Here is a 24,221-nt window from a genome sequence, read left to right on the forward strand (position 1 = left end):
GTTACGAATCTGTGCCTCCTTAAACATATCCCTCAACTTGGGGCTTAGACATCATAAAGCATCCAGAAGTCTTGAGTGGAAATGTTCTCTAGGTTGGTGGGATAGGTTTCTGTTTCAACATTTTCACCCTGAAAACTGTGTATGTAAACTGATTAGGTTTATATTTGGATTATGTACACATTTGCAGCTTATATACACATGTTGCTGAGGGAAGTTGACAAAACTAGATTCAAAGTGATCCACAGAGTTAGTGTTTAAAACTGAACTCAGGGAGCCAGAGTCCTAGGACAGTGGGTAGGGCTCTTGCCTTGCATGTGGCCAACCCAGGTTCAATCCCGGACACCTCATAGGGTCCCCCTCCATCACTGCCAGCAGTTCAATGAAAAATTATTGACCCTGAGCGTGGAGCCAGGGGCAAGTCCTGAGCACCATCCCCCCCTCCACCAACTTCATGCGTCTATACATGTGTAAATTCATGAACATATTCTCTTTGTTACAATAGGTCAGTAAAGTAAACAGGATAAGGTGCAAAAATCCCACTTTCCCACTCTACCAGCTATTTGACTGCCGCGTGGTAACTTCTGTTACCATCTTGGGTTTCCTTCTACTCTCTTTCCTGTGCATTCCTCGCCACCCCCAATGAAGGTAGTTCTTTGTGATTTGTTCTTTTCCTGAGGCACGTTGAATATATCTCTCCTCACTAGTCCCCCCTCACTTTCTAATTTCCGTAGTCTCTATCTAGAAATTTCTACTATCTTGAAATTTCAACAGAGAGCATTGACTTAAACCTTTGGTGTTCCCTGGCAATGCTTTAAAATATTTATTTGCTGATAATTTTGTTCATTTTTCTTTATATGATAATTATGAAATTATAATTTTCTCCATTGATTTGCAGTAGGAGTTACAATAGGTGTGAGTTTAGAAAAATGGCTTACAGGCTAATTAGCTGGCAGTATTTATCTACTCCAGGAATTAGGAAGTTCAGATTGTGAGATATTTCATTGTTTGACCAGTCACCCCACATCATGTCTTTAGTTGGGCATAATGGGAAACTCATAGCTATGGAGATAAGCTGGAGTATTCTGTGTTTCCATGATTCTTTTACTTATTCTGTTCATTCTTTTCCTACCTGTTCAAATCTGTGAACTGTGTTTCTTCACAGAGATTTCCAAGGAAACTCTATTTCTTCCATTGATGGAAATACATGGAAGGCATACCCATGGGTTGAGAAACTGTGAGTATATTCTCTCCAAATATGAATATTAAAAAATAATTGCACCATAAAATCCTCCGTAGTATACAATTTTAAGATCAACACCACATAGAAGCTATTTCGCCCTCATGTCCCAAAACAACCTCTCTTAGTTATAATAGTTTACTTCTTTAAAAAATTTTGGTTTACCAAGCTCTTACGTTAAAAGTCTTTTTGTTTTCCATTCCATAACTGGTAGAGTTAATTGTATACACACACGCACATATACATATAGGTATATATTTTGGTGATGTAGATGGTTTTTATTGAACTTATTTTAGAAAGATGTGAGAGGAGAAAAAGAGAAGTTCTAGAGAGAGCACACAGAGATGAGCAAACAGGAAATGTGTTCACAGGAGAACCTTGGCTTGAGTAGCAAGCCAACATGATTACTTTCTTTCTTTCTTCCTTTCTTTCTTTCTTTCTTTCTTTCTTTCTTTCTTTCTTTTTTATGTAGGAGTACTGCTATTTATTTAGCCACTGATTAGAACTCCATCTTACTTTTTTTCATTTTTTATAATTTTATTTATTGAATCACCATGAGAGCAGTTACAAAGCTTTCAGGTCTAAGTCTCTGTCATACAATGAAACACACTTGTACCTTCACCAGTGCCCATTCTCCATCACAAAAAACCCCAGTATACCCCCCTCCCATACCCTCCCCCTACCTGTGGGGCAGATGATTTCCACATTACTCTCTCTCTACTTTGATCACATTCAATATTTCAACACCAGACACACCATTATTATTTGAGATTTTACCCCAACACTCAGATCTGTTGAAAAGGCAGCAGTAGACAATTTGTGTTCTATTGCTGGTTATGAATAACATATGATGTTGCGTGGCTGTAGTAGGGTCATGTGATTTTGCAATTTCAAAATTTTAACACTTAAATCTGGAGGGATTTCTGCCAAAAGCCACCGGGTTTTGAGATTTGCTCCTGGGTCTCTGGGATCATGGCCGTTGAGCAGCTTGATCAGGAGCCAGAGAGGCCGTTCTTGGGTGATGACTTGGGGTCTCATTGGGACGGGGAGACTAGGACCCGCTCCACCCCCATCCTGTGAGGCCCAACAAGTTTTGTCGCTGCAGGCCCAGACCTGACTGTCTAATGGCCTCTGGAGGATGATGGCCACTGAGCTGCCAAGGGGGCGCAGGCGGAGGGACAACACCCTTTCCCCCCTGGGGTGGCCCGGCGACAGTAACCTACTGCGGAGTCTGGACGCTTTTCTGCCAAAAGCCACTAAGTTTTGAGATTTGTTTCTGAGTCTCTGGGATCAAGGCTGTTAAGCAGCTTGATCAGGAGCCAGAGAGGCCGTTCGTGGGCGATGACTTGGGGTCTCGTTGGGGTGGGGAGGACAGACCGGCTCCACCCCCATTCTGTGAGGCCCTGCATGTCTCGTCACTGCGGGCCCAAACCTGACTGTCCAGTGGCCTCTGAACGATGGTCGCCACTGGGCCAACAGGGGGAACAGGCCAAGGCACGAAACCTATTCCCACCTGGGTTAGCCCAGCACTGGTAACCTACTGCAGGGACCAGACGCATTTCTGCCAAAAGCTGCTGGGTTTCAAGATTTGCTTCTGAATCTCTGGGATCATGGCCATTAAGCAGTTCAATCAGAAACCAGAGAGGCCATGCCTCCAATTATATAGCTGAGTCGGAGGTGGTTTGTAGGTATGTGGGAAACATACCTAACTTTTGTCAGTTTACTTTCTTGGTAAACTTTGCCCCAAGTTTTTGGGGTCTGGCCAAAGGCACAGCAGCAATTTTGGGGTATCTGGAAGTCTGAAGGTGCCATCAGGCTGCTGATGCTCTCGACTCACAGGTACATGATTACATTCTTCATTAAAAATTTTTAAATGATCCATAATGCGAAAGTAAATCTTCTGATTTGTTTTTTCTATAAATATAACAGCTACCACTTGATACTTTCACTTTATTTTGCTTTAGACTTCTTTCCTTTATGGTGCATAGAGGTTTACCCCATCTATTTAAAATCCTGTTTCATAATAATTCTATTGAAAGATGCTTTGATTTTTTTTGGTCACATGTATTACCGCAGCACAGGGCCTTGTGAATATGGGCAGATAGGTCTGTTAATTAGATATTTAGAGATGGATTTGTTGGGCTGAAGAGTATATAGTTATAAAAATTTAATTGACCTCAAAATAGTTGTGCCAGTTCATGAAAGTATTGTTTCTCCATGCCCATCCACCTCTGGGCATTCTTTATTTTGGGGCTGCCCTGATGAATCAATAAAAGGGATCCCATCCATATTTTAATTTTATGGTTAGTACAATGGGTAGGGCGTTTGCCTTGCATGGGGCCAACCTGGTCAACCGAGTTTGATTCCTCCGCCCCTCTCAGAGAGCCTGGCAAGCTACAGTGAGTATCTCGCCCACACGGCAAAACCTTGCAAGCTACCCGTGATGTATTCGGTATGCCAAACACAGTAACAAATCTCACAATGTTACTGGTCCTGCTTGAGCAAATCGATGAACAGTGGGAGGACAGTGACAGTGCTATTAAATAACACATATTGACATACCTAATAGCCACCTGTATGTCTAACAACTAACTTCAAATTTGTGATGAAGAACCAAAAGATTGAGATGTCTATAACAAACGCGATGTGAAAAATATCTGTGGTTTGTATTAGAGGCCAAATGAACAATTTGCTAATCTGTCATTGTCAGTTGACATTCCTAATATGAGAAATGACCGTTTTAGGGCCAGAGCGGTAGTACTGTGGGTAGGGTTTTTGCTTTGCATATGGCCTACCAGGATTCAATCCCCACCACCCCATAGGGCCCTCCAGCCCTGCCAGGAGTGATCCCTGAGCACAGAGCCAGGAATAAGCCATGAGCACAGCCAGGCGTGATCTAAAACCAAAACCAAAGGCTGTTTCAGTGCGTTGGAAATAATTGTATTTTCATCCAGGCTATGACCTCAGACCTAGAGAGAAAGTCTACAAATGGAAATCGCTTGCATACTTTTCTAAACATTAAAAAAAGTAGAATTTTTTTAAAAATAATTTTGCTCTGGTGCCACACAGTGGTGCGCAGGGGTTATCCTTAGTTCTGAAAGGTGAAATTTTTCTAAACAAAAGGGGACATTGGAGCAGGGAATCTAAACCATAATTGGCAGCAATTATCGGTTTCCAACATGGGAGTCCTCAACAGACTATACAAACTTTCCAGTTCTGGGGCCTGGGCTGGGGGCAAACCGTGTGGAGACTCCCTTTTACATTTGATCCTTATAAGGTAAAGGAGGGAAGAGAAGCCGAATTTCAAGTCTTTGTTTGAAAATCTTGGATAGCTTTCCTGCCCTCTGGTCCTGCCTTCCAAGGCAACCCAATTCCATGGACCAGTATCAAATTCTCTGCCTCTGGAAAGGCTTTAAGCTTTGCAGACTGCTGACCTGAGTTTGAGCACCCCATATGGTCCCTTGAGCACCACCAGGAATGATCCCTGAGTGAAGAGCCAGGAGTAACCACTGAGCACTTCTGGGTGTGGCCCCACAACAAAACAAAGCACCGAAGAAACCCCCCAAATAACAAAGAAATGTTCGTTCAAGTCAGGGGTGTGTGTCAGAGGAGGGTGTGATTGGTAGGGGCACGCTTGGGGCCTCTGGGAAGCTGGGTTCCTTGTCAGGAACGTGTCTTGGGGCCTTCGCTTTATTGGCCTGCTCTTTTTTGTTGGGGGGGGGGGGGTGCACAGCTACTGGTTATGGGCTGACTCCTGGCAGACGTGGGGGATCTATGGGGTGCCGGGTCCGACCCAGGTAAGCCACGTGCAAGGCAAAAACCCTCCCCACTGTACTATTGCTCTGGGCCCAAATGTCATGTGCACTTTGTGCACGTTTTCCTTCCCAGAACAAAACAATTTAATGGTGTTAAGTTTCTTAGGGCTTCCTTTCCAGACTTAATTTCATTCTTCATGGGGGACTCAGAGTAATGTTTGGGAAGAGAGCAGGGAGTGGCAGCCCTGTGTTTCTGGTGTCACACAGAATTTGGATCTGACAGATTTTGTGACCTAGAGAATATGCTTTATATAGGTTACTTGGTGAGAAGAGTCAATAGCTGTGTTCGTGTTCATGATGCATCTAGGTGAGGACAAAATAAAGAGTTTAAACAGAGGCCACTATCCCTAAGTTAAATAAGAATTGGGATATTTAGATAGCACCATTATTATGTGTAAGAATAGTCCTGTGCACAGCTGCACACGCTAGGGGAAAAGGCAGCTCAGCTAGAGAAGGGAGCACCAAATAAAGGGCGTCGGGTGGTTCTTCTCAGGATGGGAAATGCATGATGAGAGTAGACTATAGACCGAACAAGATTGCCACTCAATGTCTCTTTTGCAAACCACAGCACTCAAAAGGAGAGAGATAAGAAAAGGGATGCCCTGCCACAGAGGTAGGGTGGGATGGGAGGATGGGGGGTGGGAGGGATACTGGGACTGGTTGTGGTGGAGAATGGGCACTGGTGGAGGGATGGGTATTCAATCATTGTATAACTGAAACCCAAGCACAGAAATTTGTAAGTCTACAGCTGTACCTCATGGTGTTTCACTAATAAAAATTTAAGAAAAAAAAATAGTCCTATGTAATAAATAGTCATAGTTATTTTGCATTTTAGACCAGAAATAATTTTTCCATTTTTCAGAATACTCAGTGACAATTCTTTGGCAGAATTACGTAAGGATTCATTTGAAGCCCTTCCAAACCTCAAGTACTTGTAAGTTAATCATTTATTTATGAATTTTTAGCTCTGTTTTTAAAACAAGGGGGTGTGCAAGTTAATCTTCATCCTTTTTTCCAGCAATAAAATTTTGTAGTTTTGTAAGTATGGCATTAAAAACCTCTCATGTCATTTCTGACACTAAATTACATTTGCATATATATATATATGATGTCGGTGGGCCCCACGGATGACTTATGTGAAGCGGGGTCTCGCAGAAAGGAATTTCAGGAGTAGACAAGCAGTGAGTGAAGTTAATGGATTTTATTTGTAGGATTTTTAGGTGCGGAGGGGGAGAGAGAGAGAGAGAAAGCGCGAGAGAGAGTAAAGTTAGACACGAAAGAATGAAAGTACACATCTGAAGAGGGGAGATGCGGGCCACACATGTGCTCAGACACCACATGTGCTCGGCCACGTGGGCGCAAGCAGCACATGGGCTCAGGCAGCATATGTGCGCCCTTCCTTTGTTCAAGGTGGCCTTTATAGGGTTGCTCCAGCCTGTCCCCACGTGAGGCCTCTTTCCAGGTAAAAGTCCGTTGCTAAGGAGGTTACCAGGGAGGTCCAAAAAGAGGAATTCCGTGGGGAGGCCTATATCCTGAGGGTCTGGTCTTATCAGGCCTTTGTTTTCTGTGTCCACAAGGTGGGTCATTCCTAGAATTCTTCTTCCATGAAACTTTGTTTCATTGCAAAGGGCCTTTCCCTATCTACCTGCCTACATCATATATATATATATGGACATATATGAAAAAAAAAACTTTAGGCTTACTCTTCAAGCCCATGTTCTCCCTGGATCATGTAATTTGCTTACTTGTCCTCATGTCTCTTTGTCTGCTTTTTCTGCTCTGAGAAGCCGTGTTATCTCATGAACACATTCTTTCTCTTTCCCACCTCCCCACATCTTTCTAAGAAAGTTTCTTTCGATGTAAACTATCTTGCTTCACAAAAGTGTTTTTCAAACTTTACTAATAGATGAAAAGTACTTATATCTGCTCCACCCATAGAAACCTAAGTGCTAATATACCATCTCCTCCGTGTTCATATAGAGTTCCTTTATGGATCAAATCCAATGCATGGTCCAGTTTTACCTGGCCCATTAATTTAAGAATTGTTTTTGTCAGCTGAGGAGATTGCACAAATGATGAGTGTGATGCTTTGCAACAGGAGGCCCGGGTTGGATTTCCAGCAGGACACAGTTCTGGGCTCCCCAGTCCCTGACTCCCAGTAATATCCCTGAAGTAGACCCTGAGCACTACTAAATAAAAACAAAAATCTATGCAAATACGTTCGTTTTTATTTTTTAATATTTAATTATTATTTATTGCTTTTTGGATCACACTCAGCGATACTCAGGGGGTACTCCTGGCTCTGCACTCAGGAATTACTCCTGGCAATGCTGGGGGGACCATATGAGATGCTGGGGATCAAACCCGGGTCAGCTGCGTGCAGTGCAAGGCCAACGCCCCACTATCTCTCCTGCCCATGTTTTATTTATTTTTTAATTTTGTGTATGAAGCAAGGTAGTTTTTATTTAAACTTATTTAGAAAGATGTGACGGAGAGAAAGTAAGAAGTCTGTGTTCGAGAGAGAACACAGGCTCTCCAGAGTGGAAAAAAGCAAGCAAAGAAACAGAAAGAAACAAGTGAGATATTTAGGGCATGAAGAGCAAGCCAGGTGCTTTTATTCAATCCTTCCAAAAGGGTTGTTTTTTCCTGGAATTTTGCATACTTAAACTTCATCTGGGTGTTTTCACAGGAATGCCTTACGCTGTTGATATTCTCTTTGTTATCTCATGGATTCTTGTGTAACTTCTTCTCTGAGGGGGACCAGCCTTTTCTGGGTGGGACCTTGGAATTTTGCATCCTGGTGATATCTCAGTTTCTCTTCAAAGAGCTCAGAATTTGTATGTCAAATGATGTGATTGTCGAGCTCTTGGGATGCATGCAAGGCAAAGGTCCCACCAGCTGTACTATTGCTTCAGCCCATGGTTTTATTGATTTTGTTTTTTAATTTTGTGTGTGAAGCAAGGTAGCTTTTATTAAAACTTACTTAGAAAGATGTGAGGATTTGTATTTCAAATGATGTGATGGACAAGCTCTTGGGCTACTTTGGGGCTAGAGAATTTCTTCTTTAGTTTTATTATTCCCCCAAAGAACTTTCCAGGGCCCCTCACCCTGCCAGCTTGCACCAGCAGGAACGGGAAAGCAGTCCCAGCCTCATCACAGGCAATGTGGGTTCACCGCCTGTCCCTTGCAGGAAAGAATTTAAAGAGGTGCAACAGTGAAGCAGCATAGATTTATTGAATGTAAGGTGCTTAGGAAGATGTGGGAGGAGAGAAAGGAGGGTGATGTTGGAGAGGGAGCACCAGCTTTTCCAGCGTGAAAGTGAAAAAGCAAAGGAACATAGAGACTAGCAAGTGAGATACATGGGAGAGCACAGCTTGAAGAGCAAAAGAAAACTATGTGTTTGTAAAATCTACATTTGTGTTTTTCTGTAAAAAAAAAAAGAAAAATTAAAATATGCTCTGCAAAATCTAGAATATTATTATTTTTAAATTTCTGGCCTGTCTACAAAACTTTTAAAAGCTGGTTTAATAAAAAAACTATTTAAAAAATAAAATAAAAATAAACCTGAATTATAAAGAAAATAAAGAACTTGAATGCCATTAGCCTAGAATTTTAAAAAATTTTTAGTTTTCTCATTGTGATTTGCAATACAACATTCTAACACCTTATGTCAACATATTTTCGAATGATCTATGACTTAAACGAACATTTATATGGGAAATACGAGGCTAATACAGATGGATTCTATAGCAGTAGTATTAAGAGCAGAGGAGGTTATCACGAGGAGAGTTCTGGTGATAAAAATTCCAGTGTAGGAAATGTTGGGCGATTGTCAGACAGACATCTTGGACAGAATCTCGTAAAAAGAGAGCAGGAGAGAGGTAAAACACAGGAAAAACACCTCAGTGCTCTCAGAAGACCAAGAGAAAGAGGAGGGACATAGACCCAGGTGTTGTAAGCCAGGGCTAGCATGCTGAGCTTCCTCGTGCCCACCTGCGCTGGGGCACTCAGGCCTGTAGCAGATCACTGGGTGGGCCTGTGAAATCCCCCACCACAGTTCCTGCTTCAGTTGATTTGGAGTAGGTTGGTTTGAGAATAGGCGTCTTCAATCCGTTCCCAAGTGAGGCTGGTACTTGAGAAGGTTAATACATGACGGTGTGCATTGTGTGTTGGAAAAGGAAATACTGGGCCTTGCTTCTGCACATGGGTGACCCAGGTTTGATCCGTAGCACCATGCAAGATCCCTTGAGCACCCTCAGAGTGATCTGTGTGCAGTCAGGAGTAAGCCCTGAGAACTGCCAAGGAAGGAAGGAGACCAAGAAGGGAGGGAGGCAAGAGAAGAAGAGGGATGAGCTAGGAGATAGGTATACCCATCTTGGTCATATGTGAAAGAACTTAAGTAGAATTCAAAGATACAGAACAGTCACTTGTAGTCAAATCAAAGTTCAGTACTCTGATTTTCTTTGTTCCACCACTGTACAATTAAAGCAGTGAAATTCATGGAATATTCAGAAAATGTAGAACCAAAAATTGAATTTCTATGATGATAGAAAAGTTTAATTCTAAATTAGTTCAAAGTTCTGTCTAAAAGGATTTTCATATTATATGAAAAAGGCTAATTTTTTCTAGGCCAGTTTCTGTTAGCCTAGAAAACAGCTACACAGGAAGGTATATAAACATGAGACTGTTCATTTGAATATTGAAATAACTATATTAAATATAGTAATTTTACATGAAGATAAAAAACTCAACCCCTTCTAGAACATAAAATCACCTCATCAATTCTCTGCTCCGAGAAAAGTTTAACTCCAATATTAGAACCAAGTAGTCGTACATTTTATTCATGAAGATGTGTGGTTGAGAAAAAGGAAAGCCAGGTTAGGGATTCTGGAACATTCAGATCTACTCATTCAATATTTATTTTGACTTCTACTAGTTATTCCTAAAATTAGATACTTGGTAGTTAATTGAAGCAATATTTTCCCTTTCCTTTCCCTAGAGACTTATCCTGCAATAAAATACAGTTTATTGAAAGGCGGACATTTGAAGCAGTACCGTATTTGCAATCTGTGTAAGTTCAAAATATGCTTCATTATTTTTGGATTTTTTTTTTTTTGCTTTTTGGGTAATACCTGGTGATGCACAGGGGTTACTCCTGGCTCATGCACTCAGGAATTACTCCTGGTGGTGCTCAGGGGACCATATGGGATGCTGAGAATCGAACCCGAGTTGGCCACGTGCAAGGCAAACGCCCTACCCGCTGTACTATCACTCCAGCCCCTATTTTTGGAATTTTTGTAACACTTAATTGTCAGCCTCTGTTATTCAATTTAATATTATTAGAACATTTAAAAGTGGCTACTAAAACTGTACAGCAAATCCTTTTTTGCCTGTAAGTAACGATTACAATGGCCCTCAACCAGGATGATTTTGTACTCATATGACCCTTGATAGTGTCTCCAGGTAGTTTTTTTATTGTTTTGATTGCCAGATCTGTAATGATGCTGTTGGTATCTAGTAAGCAGAGGCCTCCAGATACACTGCAGAATATCTACAATGTACTGGACAGCGCCCCCCCCCCCAATTATCCAGCCCCCATGTGGTAGTAGTGCTGAAGTCATGAATCCCTGTCCTAGAGAACTTAATTACTTAAGTATTTGTTAAAATACTTAATACAAAATTTGCTATTTTGCGTCTAATGCCCCCACAGCATCATAAACATCAAAGAATAAACCTTAAGCTTAGGTCGTCCACAGTGATGTTTAGCACATGAAATGTGTTTATGTGAATTAGAAGTTATGCTGGGTGTGACCCAAAAACCAAAAAAAAAAAAAAAATTCGTCCTTCTTCTTCCTTCTTCTTTCTTCCTTCTTCCTTCTTCTTCTTTCTTCTGCTGCTGCCACTGCTTTTATCTTTTTTTTTCTTTTTTTTCTTTGGTAGGAATCTTAGTTGCAATTTAATCACCGAACTGAGCTTTGGAACGTTTCAGTCCTGGCATGAAATGCAGTTTTTACACAAAATGTAAGTGAAAAAGCAGATAAATATATATATAATAAAACTGCATAACCTCATCGTACAGTTATTATTAGCTAAGTGGCATAAGGCCAGTGTGAACTCTAACAAGTGTGTCTTGAGATCAGTCCCTTTTTTCAAATGAGGAAACTAAGGAACGAAGAGGCCAAGAGATTTGCATGGCGCATGGCATGCTTTGCTTTTACCTGTTACTGATGATTGGCATGAGCACTAACAGAAAGGCATCCGTTAGCATTGTCTTGTGATTCCCACTGGTGCAGCGCTTTAAATTCCCAGTTTAATTCCAACTTTGGTTCCTGTTCATGTGCAAAGTTCCTAACCACTTAAATGTATGCAACAAAGAGCTGGGAAGAACTAGATATAGCAGTTTTTACTGGGAGTTGGCAGGGAAGGAAAGTTATGGATTCGTTCATAGCTGGTAGCTTCTTTTACATGGTGAAGCAGAAGAGTTCCTGAACGTCTGTCTTAGCATATTTCCCTCCTAAGAATCTCGAACATTATTTTGAAGAAAAAAATGATATATATATAAATTGAATTCACTGTGCTCAGTATAAACCTTTGAGCTAGGGCAAAAGGTGGAAAAAGCTATGGTAAAGACGTTCAATAGTCTTCACACCTGGCAGTGCTGGGGAGGGACCAGGATCACTCCTGGCAAAACTGGCATCACACTGGCCAGCTGACCTAGAAGGAGGCCATGTATGGCACCTGGAGTTCTGTGGTGCGGTGGAATCAAACTCTGGGCCTTATACATGGCAGACATGTGCTCTATCTCTGAAACTATCTCTCTGACCCCAGAAGCGTTTGTGTTACGTCAGACTGAGTGAAAAGTATTCATCAAAAATACGTTGCTGTTGTCTAATTTCATTATACTTACTTTTCTGATTACTCGTCTGTAAGAAGTCTGTGGTTTTATACCCTTTGGGTGAAAAGTTCTCTCTGATTTCTCTGATTTGATGTGACACAAGCAGATCAAAGTTCAGAGACATAAAGGAAATTCTGTACTCAAGCGGAAGATCCTCCTTTGAAAACGAGTCTTCACCTGCTTGTGTTTCAGAAATCCAGTTTTACACAGTTTCCTGCAGATTCGATGAAGGTAGGGCAGGAAGGCAGCTCGGTGATTCTTCATGGGTATAGACCTGAGTTGACTCCCCGGAAGACCAGTTTAGTAAGGAGCAGGCTTAGAGATAATAGTTACCTCATTGTTTTAATGCCGCATTTTTACTAAGCATTTTATTATACCAGGCATCATAAGAACCTCAGTTTCGGTATAGTTTTATAGGAGACGGTGGGGGTTGGGGGCGGGGAAACGCATCATAGTTCATAAAAGTTAAGACATTCAAGAGCATTCACAGAGTGACATTTCTTCTGAGCGTCAGGCCTGTCTATACAGAAGAAGAAAGCAGGGTGTTTGTCACCAAGAACCTTAAATACTGAAGGAAAGAAGACAGATGCTGGTGGGAAAGCATGAGAGCCCCACTGCTAGTCCAGACGGCAGGGTAACAAGATAGCGGGATGACACTGGAGATAACGGTGGGTGGTATACTAAGAAAGACTCATGATGAATGAGGTTGAGGAGACAGCTCAAAGAGCTGGAGTCCACGCTTTGCACTGCCAGGAGTGACCCCCATTCACACCTCAGAATGTGCCCCCCCCAAAATGAGAAGAAAACCCAACAAATTGAAAATGGAGAAGGTGATGATTGATTTGCATTGCAGCACAGCGGTAGGGCGTTTGCCTTGTGCACAGCCAGCCCAGCCGAGCCAGGTTCGATTCCTCCGCCCCTCTCGGAAAGCCCGGCAAGCTACCGAGAGTATCTCGCCCGCACGGCAAAGCCTGGTGAGCTACCCGTGACGTATTCAATATGCCAAACACAGTAACAACAAGTCTCAAAATGGAGACGTTACTGGGCCCGCTCGAGCAAATCCATGAACAACGGGAGGACAGAAATACAGAGATACTGAAATTTTACTCTGAAATGAGAGAAAAAGGTAATGAAAGAATCAGAGATACCTGGAAAGAAATGATCATCCCTGTCATGTGATTTAAATAGAACTAGCTCCTACGACCAATTCGGTCAGCTCAACAGATTGTCACGGAGTCTGGGGAGATAGTGCATGCTTTAGTGCTGGAGCCCGAGGGTCAAGCCCCTGCACGACATGGTTCACCAGCACTGCACCAAGTGACCCCCAAACACCAGTGATGGCACTACCCACCCCAGCACCGAATGTGTTGGGGCCCGAATGCTTTGGGGGGTAGGCTCCTTTCTTTGGGTCCTAATTTTTCTAAATGACCAAGCTCATTCCTTTCAGGTACAATTTGCCTGTGTGATCAAAACTCTGTGACTGGAGCACAATTACCGTGGATGCGTGGCTTGCGTTGCACATGGATGACCTGGGTTTAAGCCTCACCACCCCACAGGGTCTTCCTGAGCTTAGCCAGGAGTAAGGCCTGAGCACCCTGCCATGTGTGGCCCAAAAACAACAAGGAAAAAAAAGCTGTTACATCTCTTTCCAAAGGCCAGGGATGCTAGTCCTTCAGTTACGTCACTTTATGGCCTATCTGACAAATGACTGGGTTGATTAGAAGCTGGGTTGATCATGATTTACTCCCTGCATTAAATATACCTGGGAAGAGCTCGAGATGAGAGCCAGAGAGAGAGCTCAGTGGGCTGAGGACCCGTCAGATGTAATCAACCTAAGCACAAAAGAAAACAGGCCCAGCTGAGGTGAATTGATGAGGAAGCTGAACTCCAAACCTTACTTGCAAGATCTCGGGGAAGATCCCAGCAATTTTTATATTCATAATTTTGCATTTCATTTATTTTGTTAAGCAGGGTTTTAGTAAACTATATAAAATTCAGGGCCCACAAAGCCTTGATTCTTCGTGGATTCCGGGTAGTTATCATTCAGTGAGTTTCTTGAATGAAGCATCTATAATATTAATAAACACTGAGAGGTGAACACATTATCAGTTGAATGAGTAACAGGTCACCTACAGTATGCCATAATAATTTGCAACTACATTAATAAATTTTCCATAAATTGCCAGAATATTTATAAGATGCCATTTTTTAAAAAAAACTTTTATTAGTGAAACACCATGAGGTACAGTTGTAGACTTACAGATTTCTGTGCTTGGGTTTCAGGTATACAATGATCGAGTACCCATCCCTCCACCAGTGCCCATTTTCCACCACCACGGATCCCAGTATCCCTCCCACCCCCTATGTCCCCCATCCCACCCTACCTCTGTGACAGGGCATTCCCCTTTGTTCTCTCTCTCCTTTTGGGTGCTGTGGTTTGCAAAAGAGGCATTGAGTGGCAATCATGTTGGTCTATAGTCCACTTTCAGCATGCATCTCCCATCCTGGGAGGATCCTTCCAAAATCCTTTATTTGGTGCTCCCTTCTCTATCTGAGCTACCTTTTCCCCTAGCATGTGTGGCTGGCCTCCAAGCCTTGGAGTGAACCTCCTGGTACTTACCTCAGCTATTCTTGGGTGTTAGTCTCCTATTTTGCTTGTTACTTTATGTTCCCCCGATGAATGCAGTCTTTCTATGTCTGTCCCTCTCTTTCTGACTCCTTTCACTTAGCATGATACTTTCCATGTAGTACCACTTGTATGTAAATTTCATGACTTCATCTTTTCTAACAGCTGCATAGTACTCCATTGTGTAGATGTACCAAAGTTTCTTTAACCAGTCATCTGTTCTCGGGCACTCAGGTTTTTTCCAGATTCTGGCTATTGTAAAGAGTGCTGCAATAAACAAACAAGTGCAGATGTCACTACGGCTATGCTTGTTTGCCTCTCTGGGATATATTCCTGGGAGTGGTATTGCTGGGTCAAATGGGAGCTAAATTTCTAAATTTTTGAGAATTGACCATTGTTTTTGAAAGGGTCCTAATCATATCTCTTACAGATGAAATCAGGAATGAAGTATGTTATGGAAATCCAACAGTGTTTGCTAATCCTAAATGTTCAGTTTTGTTTTTTTTCCTTTTGCTTATGTTTATGGGCCACACCACCATGCTCAGAGGTTGTTCCTGGCTCTCCTCTCCGCGATTACTCCTGGTGGTGCCTGGGGGACCATATGGGATACCAGGGATCAAACCCAGGTCAGCTGTGTGCAAGGCAAACGTCCTACCTGCTGTACGATTGCTCTGGTCCCAAGTAACTTTTTTTTCTCCTTCTGACTTTCAAGTGTTTCTTCGTTCACCTACACAGGTCTAGACTGCTGGCTCGTTTAAACAATTCTTTTAGTCATTTCGTCGGTTCGAACGATACAAGTTCCATGATGGTAGCAACTGAAGACTTGACAAAGTGCAAAGGCGCTGCCGTACTCAGACAGAGCATGTGGACACTCTGGCTTGTTTGTGGAACTTCAGTATTTTGCCAAGACATAAGAACTAAGATAGAACAGAGGAAACCCAAAACTTGTTCCCACTGACCACGTGACCCCACTGTGGAGATGATCAGTGAGGTGGGGAGCTGCACTGTGAAGGCAGACGGAGCTGTGGTCAGGGCGAAGCCCTCACTCTCTCCCCGCCACAAGGCGTAATGACCTGTCTTTAGATAAAGTGTCCACACAAGAGCTTACTCGAAGGCATTGTTATCATTTGGGGTTATGTTCTGAACTCCTGGCAGCAGCTTCTCCTAGTTCAGAAGCTTCTACCTTAAAGATGAAGGCCGCTCAGGACCTTGGAATGGTTTAGGGGTGACTGGTGGGAAAGTTGAGGAGTTCATCACATTCAGCAACTACTCTAGTCTCCCAAGTGCATCTTTTCCTCCCATCTTTGCAAGGAGACATCTTCTGTTTAAACTTAGTACTGCTGCCAGAGCACTGCCAGGGGCCATTCCCGAGGACCACCCAGATGTGGTCCAGCCACACCCTGTAGTCTCCCAACAACCCCCAACCCCCGCCAACATGTTTAGCTTTCCTCCTCTTTATTGTTGCAAAATGTCTGAGGGTCATACACAGCCCTGGCTGTGATGCTCCCATATTCAAATCCCACATCAGGGCCAGGCGCTTGGCCTCTGGCCAGGCGCTTTGCTGAAGGCCTCTGTCCTTTTGGGGGGCAGGAGACTCGCACACATGACCACCAGGGGTCGCTCTTCTACTTTTGTGTAAGAACGTCCTAGGAGCGGAGCTCACACCTGTGCTTGTCAGGGGTGCCACTTCTCAGCGTGGTTCTTGCGCACCGTTTCTCTTTTATATCAAAGAGCAGCAAAGACCTTCGTTGCCTGAATTTCAGGTGGATTCATGTGCCTTTTGGGGTCTTGCTTTTCCTGAGACTGAACTCCACCCCATGCGCACATGCAGAGAGCCATCTGCTCAGCCACAGTGGCCTGGGCTGGAAGCCACTAGAGATTCTGTGGTCCCTAGCAAGAGGACAGTGAGGTCTATCCCAAACTAAGTATCCATATTTGTTCAGGTAAGCTGCGTGGTTGGGGGACAAATATGAAGTTCACTGTGTGCACATCTCTTTTTAAAAAAATACTTAAAGAACCACAATTTACAAAGTTATTGAGAGTTGTTTTTTGAATTGAATCACCGTGATCTACAGTTACAAAGCTTTCATCTTTGAGTTTCAGTCATACAATGATCGAACACCCATCCCTCCACCAGTGCACACTTTCTACCATCAATGTCCCCAGTATCTCCCCCTTCCACAATCCCAACCCTTCCCCTGCCTCTATAGCAGACAATTTTCCCCATACTCTTTCTCTACTTTGGGGCATTATGATTTACAATATAGATACTGAGAGACCATCACATTTGATTTTTTGTGTACTTTCAGTACACATCTCCTATCACGAACGATTCCTCCAACCATCATTGACTTAGTGATCCCTTCTCTATTCCAGCTGCCTTTTCCCCCAGCTCATGACATAGGCTACCAACTCTGAAGCAATCTTTCTGGCTCTTGTCTCTACTGCCCTTGGGTGTCAGTCTCATTTTATATTCCACAAATGAGTGCAGCCATTCTATGTCTGTCCCTCTCTTTCTGACTCATTTCACTTAGCATGATACTCTCCATGACCTTCCACTTACAAGCAAATTTTATGACTTCATCTTTCCTAACAGCTGCATAGTATTACATTGTGCAGGTGTACCAAAGTTTCTTTAACCAGTCATCTATTCTCGGGCACATAGGTTGTTTCCAGATTCTGGCTATTGTGAACAATGCTGCAATGAACATATAGGTGCAGATGTCATTTCTACTGTGCTTTATTGTACCCTTGGAATATATTTCCAGAAGTGGTATTTTGGGGTCATATGGAAGCTCAATTTCTAGTTTATTTAGGAATGCCCATATTGGGCGGCCAATCGTTGTGTTTTTTTTTTTTTTTTTGCTTTTTGGGTCACACCTGGCAATGCACAGGGGTTACTCCTGGCTCTGCACTCAGGAGTAGTTACTCCTGGCAGTGCTCAGGGGACCATATGGGATGCTGGGAATCAAACCCAGGTCAGCCGCGTGCAAGGCAAATGCCCAACCCGCTGTGCTATCTCTCCAGCCTCCCAGGCATTCTCGTGACATCCCGTGGAATCCAGTCGGTAGCGGCTCTGGTCCAGCAGTCATCTTCAAATCGCATTATGTGTCCTGCCCATCTGATTTTTGACGCCTTGGCAAATGAGACAGTGTCCCTGATTCTCGATCACTGACGGAAGTCGGATCTCCAGATTCCTTCTCTCACTTGAGTGAAGCGTGATACTCCAAGCATAGCTCTTTTGATTCCTCTTTGGGAGACCCAAATAGCGTTCTCATCCTGTTTTCGTAGGTCCCAGGTCTCTGAGGTGTATGTTAGTGTAGGAAGAACGGTGGAGTCGAAGAAATGTCCATGGAGCCAGATGTTCTTAGTCCTCTTAGCTATTTCTTCAACGTTCTTGAAGGTGTTCCACACCGCTCTATTCCTCCTGTGCAGCTCAGGTGCCAGGTTGTTCGTCTTGTTATGTTCTCGACCTAGGTATACATAACTGCCAGGAACTAGTCCATTTTTCATGAACATTGTCTTTGTGAGGTTCAGCTGCAGTCTGACCTTTTCATGCTCACGGTCAAAGTCGTCCAGCAGTTGTGATGCTTGGTTAATGTTTGCTGTTATTAGAACGATGTCATCAGCGAAGCAGAGGTGGTGCAGTTGCTGACTGTATATCTTTACTCCCATTCCTTCCCATTCCAGTCATCACATGACGTTCTTGAGGGTGGCACTGAAGAGTGTCAGTGAAATGGTATCGCTCTGCCAAACCCCTCTCTTAACATCGATGATCACTTTCTTGTAGAATGGTGAGATCCTAGTGGTGAATCCGTAATACAGCCACAGAGGATCCTGATGTACTGAGTTTGACTGCCCTGTTGGGCTAGGGCTTCGATGACCATGTCAGTCTCAACAGAATAAAAGGCCTTTTTTAAATCGATGAACGTTAGGCAGAGTGGCATCTTTGGCATCTTAAACTCTTGCAAAATCTCAGTGAGCGTAGTGTGGATATGGTCGATCATGCTGAATCTCTTTCGGAACTCGGCTTGCACGCATGGTTGTCCATCATCTAGTGTTCTGCCAATCCTATTCAGGATGACAGCTTGTAGATGGCGGACAATAGGCAGATCAGGCGATAGTTGCCAATGTCGTGGATGTCTCCCTTCTTGTACAACGGAATGGTCCTGCTGGTTTTCCATTGGGAAGGAACCTTGCATCCAGATAGGTAGAGTGTGAAGAGCCAAGCCAGTGTATTGACCAGTACTGGTGTCAGATTCTTCAGGTGTTTGGGTCTGACCTTGTCTGGGCCAGGTTCTGTACACTTCTTTACCAACGAAATGGTGTGTCGGATTTCGGAAAGGAGGACGTTGGGAACGACATATCCATCCTGTGGAATTTGGTATGTGGGCACTTGGACATGGCTGTTGAAGTGATCCAAGTAGAAGTTGTGAACAATCTTCTCCATTTCCCTTCTGGAAGATGTGATAGATCAATCAGGACATCGGAGGGCAGTCATCTTGGTCTTACTTATAGTTGGCGAAGGACAGGCAGGTGTTGCGAATATTTTTCCCAGCTTCTGCCGCATCAGACAACACTATTGCTCTTCTCTCTTTGAGGTCTTCCTTTATCGCTTTTCTGCACAGCTTTGCGAGCTCGGACATTAGCTTGTGATTGCCAGAGGCTTGCTGCAAACCACGTTGGCAAATGAGCTCAAGAGTTTCCTAAGACAGGCATCTGTTTGTGACTTTCCCACTCTTGGCATTCCTTGAGCAGTCATGGAGGTGCTGAACCAGTCAATTGGATTCCTCGTTGATGTCAGCGACGGCATCTTCCTACGTTGCCTCAATAGTGCCAAAGAGCTCCCGTTTGGTGGTCATTCTGGAAGTTCTCTTCTTAAACTTTGCAGTCCCTCCTCCTTGCTCCATAAAGTAGAATTTTGCATGAAGGAGATGGTTGTCCGATCCGTTTTGGAATTTTGGGACAACAGCATCATCAGTCAGGCAAAACAGTCCATTGAAAATGATGTAGTCAATTTCACTGTGGAACTGTCCACCAGGAGACTCCCATGTCCAATGTTTAGAATTTGGCCTTCTGGAACTGTGAGTTACCATGTATGGTCTTGGTCAACATGATGAACTCAGACCGTCTCTCACCCTGTTCGTTCCATTCTAGGCCATTGGTCCCGATGTGGAGTTCTTTGGGCAACCTTCTCAGTCCTATCTTGGCATTAAAATAACCTACAATGATCTTGTAGGAGGTGTGGTCTTCTTTATAGAACTTCCCCAGCTCCATGTAGAACTTCTCAATACCTTCTTCATCGTAGTTGGATGCTGGTGCATAGACGATGAAGATGGAAACTGCCAGCAGTGAGCCACATCTATTCAAGCATAATCGTCTGATTTGGGTTGTTAGGCATTCATATGAATCAATGCTCATGGCCAAGTTCATGTTGACCAGGACACCAACACCACCGATGCCTCTATTGTCACATGTTCCGAGGAACAGTTCTTCTCCAGTGTTGTAAATGGCATGATGTGATCGATGCCTTCTCATCTCGGTCAGACCAATGATGTCATACTTAATCTGCGATTGCACCATCAGGTCCTTGATGGGTGCTTCGGATGCTAGCGTACGTTCGTTGAAAGTAAAGTCATTTTAGTCCTTCGTTTTGGCAGCCTAGTTCGGCCCTGAGATTTTATCAGCCTCTCTTTGTTTATCCTTATTAACACTGCCGTATTGGGGGCTCTTTCAGGTCAGGGCAATGAGGCCCATTGTTTTTACTGTTTTTGGCATATCAAATATGCCACGGGTACGTGCCTGGAGTCCAAGGTCACAAAGTCCCACCTCACCTGCTTCTGTGAGGCTACACTCACGTGCGAGGTCGGCAGGAGCTTGCCAGGCTCTGCCGTGTGGGCGGGATACTCTCTGTAGCTTGCCAGGCTCTCTGAGAGGGATGGAGGCTTTTAGGGAGGCCTCTAATCACCGTTACAGGCATTCCCATAGTTCACACCATATTTGAACCCCATCAAATGTGGTGCAGTAATTTTGGAAAATGGGTATTAAGTGTCTTATGCTGTGTTGCATGCCGCTTTGTGGCCACACTGTCCAGAAAGCGGCCTGCAGCATGGGGGCAGCTGCGTAGTGGAGGTCAGCAGATGAGGTATTTATCTGGCACCTGCAGGGTGGGTATTATGGGCATGATCCCTGGGTCTCCAGAGATTGGGGGAAGCAGGCAGAGGATCTCTGTTTCCGGGCCCCATTGAGTCTGGAGTCCAAGGTCACAAAGTCCCACCTCACCTGGTTCTGTGGGGCTACACTCATGCGTGAGGCTTGGCCTGAGCATCTGGAAAGCAGCCTGGAGCGTGGCGTATATATATATATATATATATATATATATATATATATATCTGTATCTATATCTATCTATCTATGTATCTATCTATCTATCTATCCTGCAAGGGTATGCCAATGTTTCTTGAATAGAGTTTACTGAAAATTTCTTTCCGTTTTTTTTTCCCTCCTGTGTATTTCTTTGCTTGTTTTAAAGAGTTTGCATGTTTTTAAAAGAAGAAAATTCATTCTAGCATCTTGGAACAAAATCTTTTGTCAAAAATGAACTGCTTCTGGTACTGGAGTGGTAATATAGCAGGAAAGGTGCGTGCTTTGCAGGCGGCTGACCAAGGTTCGATGCCTGGCATTCCATATGGTCCCCTAAGCACCACCAGGAGTAATCCCTGAGCATTCCTGGGTGTGACCCACAAACCAAAGAAAGAAAGAAAAGAGAGAGGAACTGAGGGAGGGAGGGCAGGAACTGGTTCATTTGACCAATATATCCATAATGTTATTTCTGAAGTATCTAGTAAATACCCGATATTGTCAGACCAGTGACAGTCAGGTGACCCTGGCATTCAGGAAGCTGAAAGTCCAGGAGACTGACAGGTGAGTCCGTGATCACATACAGCGTGACAAAGGTCTGGGCACAAAGATCTCTGTGGGAATGACTGGTAAGAAGACAGCTTCTAACAGCTCCTCTTCCATTGACCATGTCTTCTTTGTCCAAAACCAAGGATTGACCCTATTTTAATCTTTAGCTGGGTGTGTTGTCATGAAGTAGTTTGAATTTCTCAGGGTGTAAGAAACATTTTGAATTGTAGAGGCATCCATTAGAAATAATATTTGCTGCAGAGCAAGGACTTCTGCAGACATCATCACTCCTAGGTTTTTATTTCTTCTTTGGGGTTGATGGGGAGACATGCCCAGTGGTGCCCAGCGCTTACTCCTGACGCTGTGTTCAGGGATCACTCCTGGTGTGTTCCAGGGCCTGTGTAAGGTTCCAGGAATGAAACACAAGTGGGCTGCATGCAAGGCAAGTGCCCCACTTGCTGTTCTATTTGGTCCCTATTCCTAGAGTTTTCAACTTGGAAAAATTTGTCAGCATATTTTTTCTTTGCTCTACATTTATTTTCTCCCCCCCCCCCCCCCCCCGGTTCCCCTTCACTTTGTCATCTAGAGACTTGGGTGTTTCTCAAAGGGAGAATGCTTGGGGCTGGAGCAATACCACAGCGGGTAGGGTGTTTGCCTTGCACGCGGCTGACACGGGTTAAATTCCCAGCATTCCATATGTTCCCCCCGAACACCAGCAGGGGTAATTCCTAAGCGCATGAGCCACGAGTAACCCCTGTGCATCGCCAGGTGTGACCCAAAAAGAAAAAAAAAAGAATGCTTTATGGATTCTAAGCGTGATTATAAATAATCACAGAAAATAATGTTTTTTCACCTTCAAATTTCATGCCAATGGCTGGAGCGATAGCACAGTGGGTAGGGCGTTCACCTTACAAGCGACCAACATGGCCGACCCGAGTTCGATTCCTCTGCCCCTCTCGGAGAGCCCGGCAAGCTACCGAGAGTATTCGATATGCCAGACACAGTAACAACAAAGTCTCCAATGGAGACGTTACTGGGCCCGCTCGAGCAAATCGACGATCAACGGGAGGGCCTTTACCTTTACCTTTACCTTTTCATGCCAATAAATTAAATATAAATTTTAATGCTACATACTGATTATGCATATAATTTTAATTCTTTTTTTAGAATTCTCAGCCATAATCCCCTAACAACTATTGAAGATTTTTATCTTTTTAAATTGCCAGCATTAAAATATCTGTAAGTATTGTAATAAGTTTGTAGCTTATATGGTTTCTGCTATGATTTGCTGTCTTTATTTTTCTCCACTTTTGTCAAAGATAGAGTGTTTTGCATTGAATTTAAAAGTTATAATTTTAATTTTAACACTGGATTATTGAAATGACAGTTATTCTCAAAGGAAAAGATTAAGAAAGAATGACATGGGCAACAGCCAACAGAGGAAAAGAGCTATGTTGAGTACATATAGATAAGAAACATACAGATGCGTGTAGAAGTATTATTTATTCAGAAAGTAACAAGTAATAATGGACACATTATTGAAAAAAGAAAGTAAAGAAAAGAGGACCAGATAGGTGAGTGGTTGGAGCCCATGCACTGCTTGCTTGGAGGCCTGGATTCAACCTCTGACCCCTTATGTGTTCCCCAGAACTCTACTCAGAGTAACCCACAAGTACAGTGCCCAACATATCCCCCATGTACTATCAGATGTGGCCAAAATCCAAGGCCACCCGCAGCTCACATGAAAAAGAATCATTGAAAGGAGTAGATGCAATTTAGAAGTCGGACAAGGAAGGAAGGAAGGAAGGAAGGAAGGAAGGAAGGAAGGAAGGAAGGAAGGAAGGAAGGAAGGAGGGAGGGAAGGAGGGAGGGAAGGAGAGGAGAGAGGGAGGGAAAAAGGAAGGAGGGAGGGAGGGAGGGAGAAGGAAGGAAGGAGGGAGGGAGGAAGGAAGGAAGGAAGGAAATTTTTTTATTCTCCAAAGTGTCATTAATTTGATGATAGAAAAGGCTTTTATCAGCAAGAGCTCTCTGGAATTATAGTCTACAGCAAACAGTTGACCTGGATTTACAGCAAAGCCAGAATCAAAGTTATCACTTCATTTATCTCATCTATTTAACTCTAGAGCTTCTGTATTTGGATTCACATCATGCTTGTGCTTTCTCCCTCAGAGACATGGGAGCAACACAAGTGTCACTTGCAGCAGTTCAAAACATCCTCATGATGAATCTTAAATTAGAAAAGCTGTAAGTTGATTTTCTGACATTTATTTCACTTAATTTTTTTAAGGCTTGTTTATTTCTTTCTCTCTCTCTCTCTCTCTCTCTCTCTCTCTCTCTCTCTCTTCTCTCTCTCAGTCTCTCTCTCTCCCTCTTTTTGTAGGGGTACTGGTATTTATTCAGCCATTGATTCAGCTAATTGAATTTGGCATGAACTCCACATTACTTTATTTTCAGAATGGTAATTTTATTTATTATTTTTTTAAATCATTGAATCCGTGAGATACAGTTACAAAGCTTCCCTGTTTGAGTTTCAGTCATACAATGATAGGACACCCAACCCTCCACCAGTGCACATCTTCCACCACCAATGTCCCCAGTATACCCGCCCCCGTCCCACCCCTCCCCCTGCCTCTATGGCAGACAATTTCCCTCATACTCTCTTTTGTATTGCTTGTTATGAATAGTACAATGCCATTCGGCCACAAAAGTGGCTGTGTGTTCCTGGAATTCTAAAGTTTT

The 24,221-nt window shown here is 43.4% G+C and overlaps 1 protein-coding gene across 1 annotated transcript in view; it reads left to right on the forward strand.

Annotated features, from left to right (window-relative positions):
* Positions 1-24,221, forward strand: part of LOC130042589 (leucine-rich repeat-containing protein 37A3-like) — a 46,257-nt gene that overhangs the window by 1,536 nt on the left and 20,500 nt on the right. The window contains exons 2-7 of the mRNA XM_056134750.1: positions 1,163-1,234; positions 5,915-5,986; positions 10,052-10,123; positions 10,993-11,073; positions 22,650-22,721; positions 23,652-23,726. Coding sequence (XP_055990725.1) covers positions 1,163-1,234; positions 5,915-5,986; positions 10,052-10,123; positions 10,993-11,073; positions 22,650-22,721; positions 23,652-23,726 — 444 coding nt within the window. The remainder of the gene's footprint in view (positions 1-1,162; positions 1,235-5,914; positions 5,987-10,051; positions 10,124-10,992; positions 11,074-22,649; positions 22,722-23,651; positions 23,727-24,221) is intronic.

The sequence above is a fragment of the Sorex fumeus genome, unplaced genomic scaffold (assembly GCF_029834395.1).
Source record: "Sorex fumeus unplaced genomic scaffold, SorFum_2.1 ptg000105l, whole genome shotgun sequence".
Lineage (NCBI taxonomy): Eukaryota > Metazoa > Chordata > Mammalia > Eulipotyphla > Soricidae > Sorex > Sorex fumeus.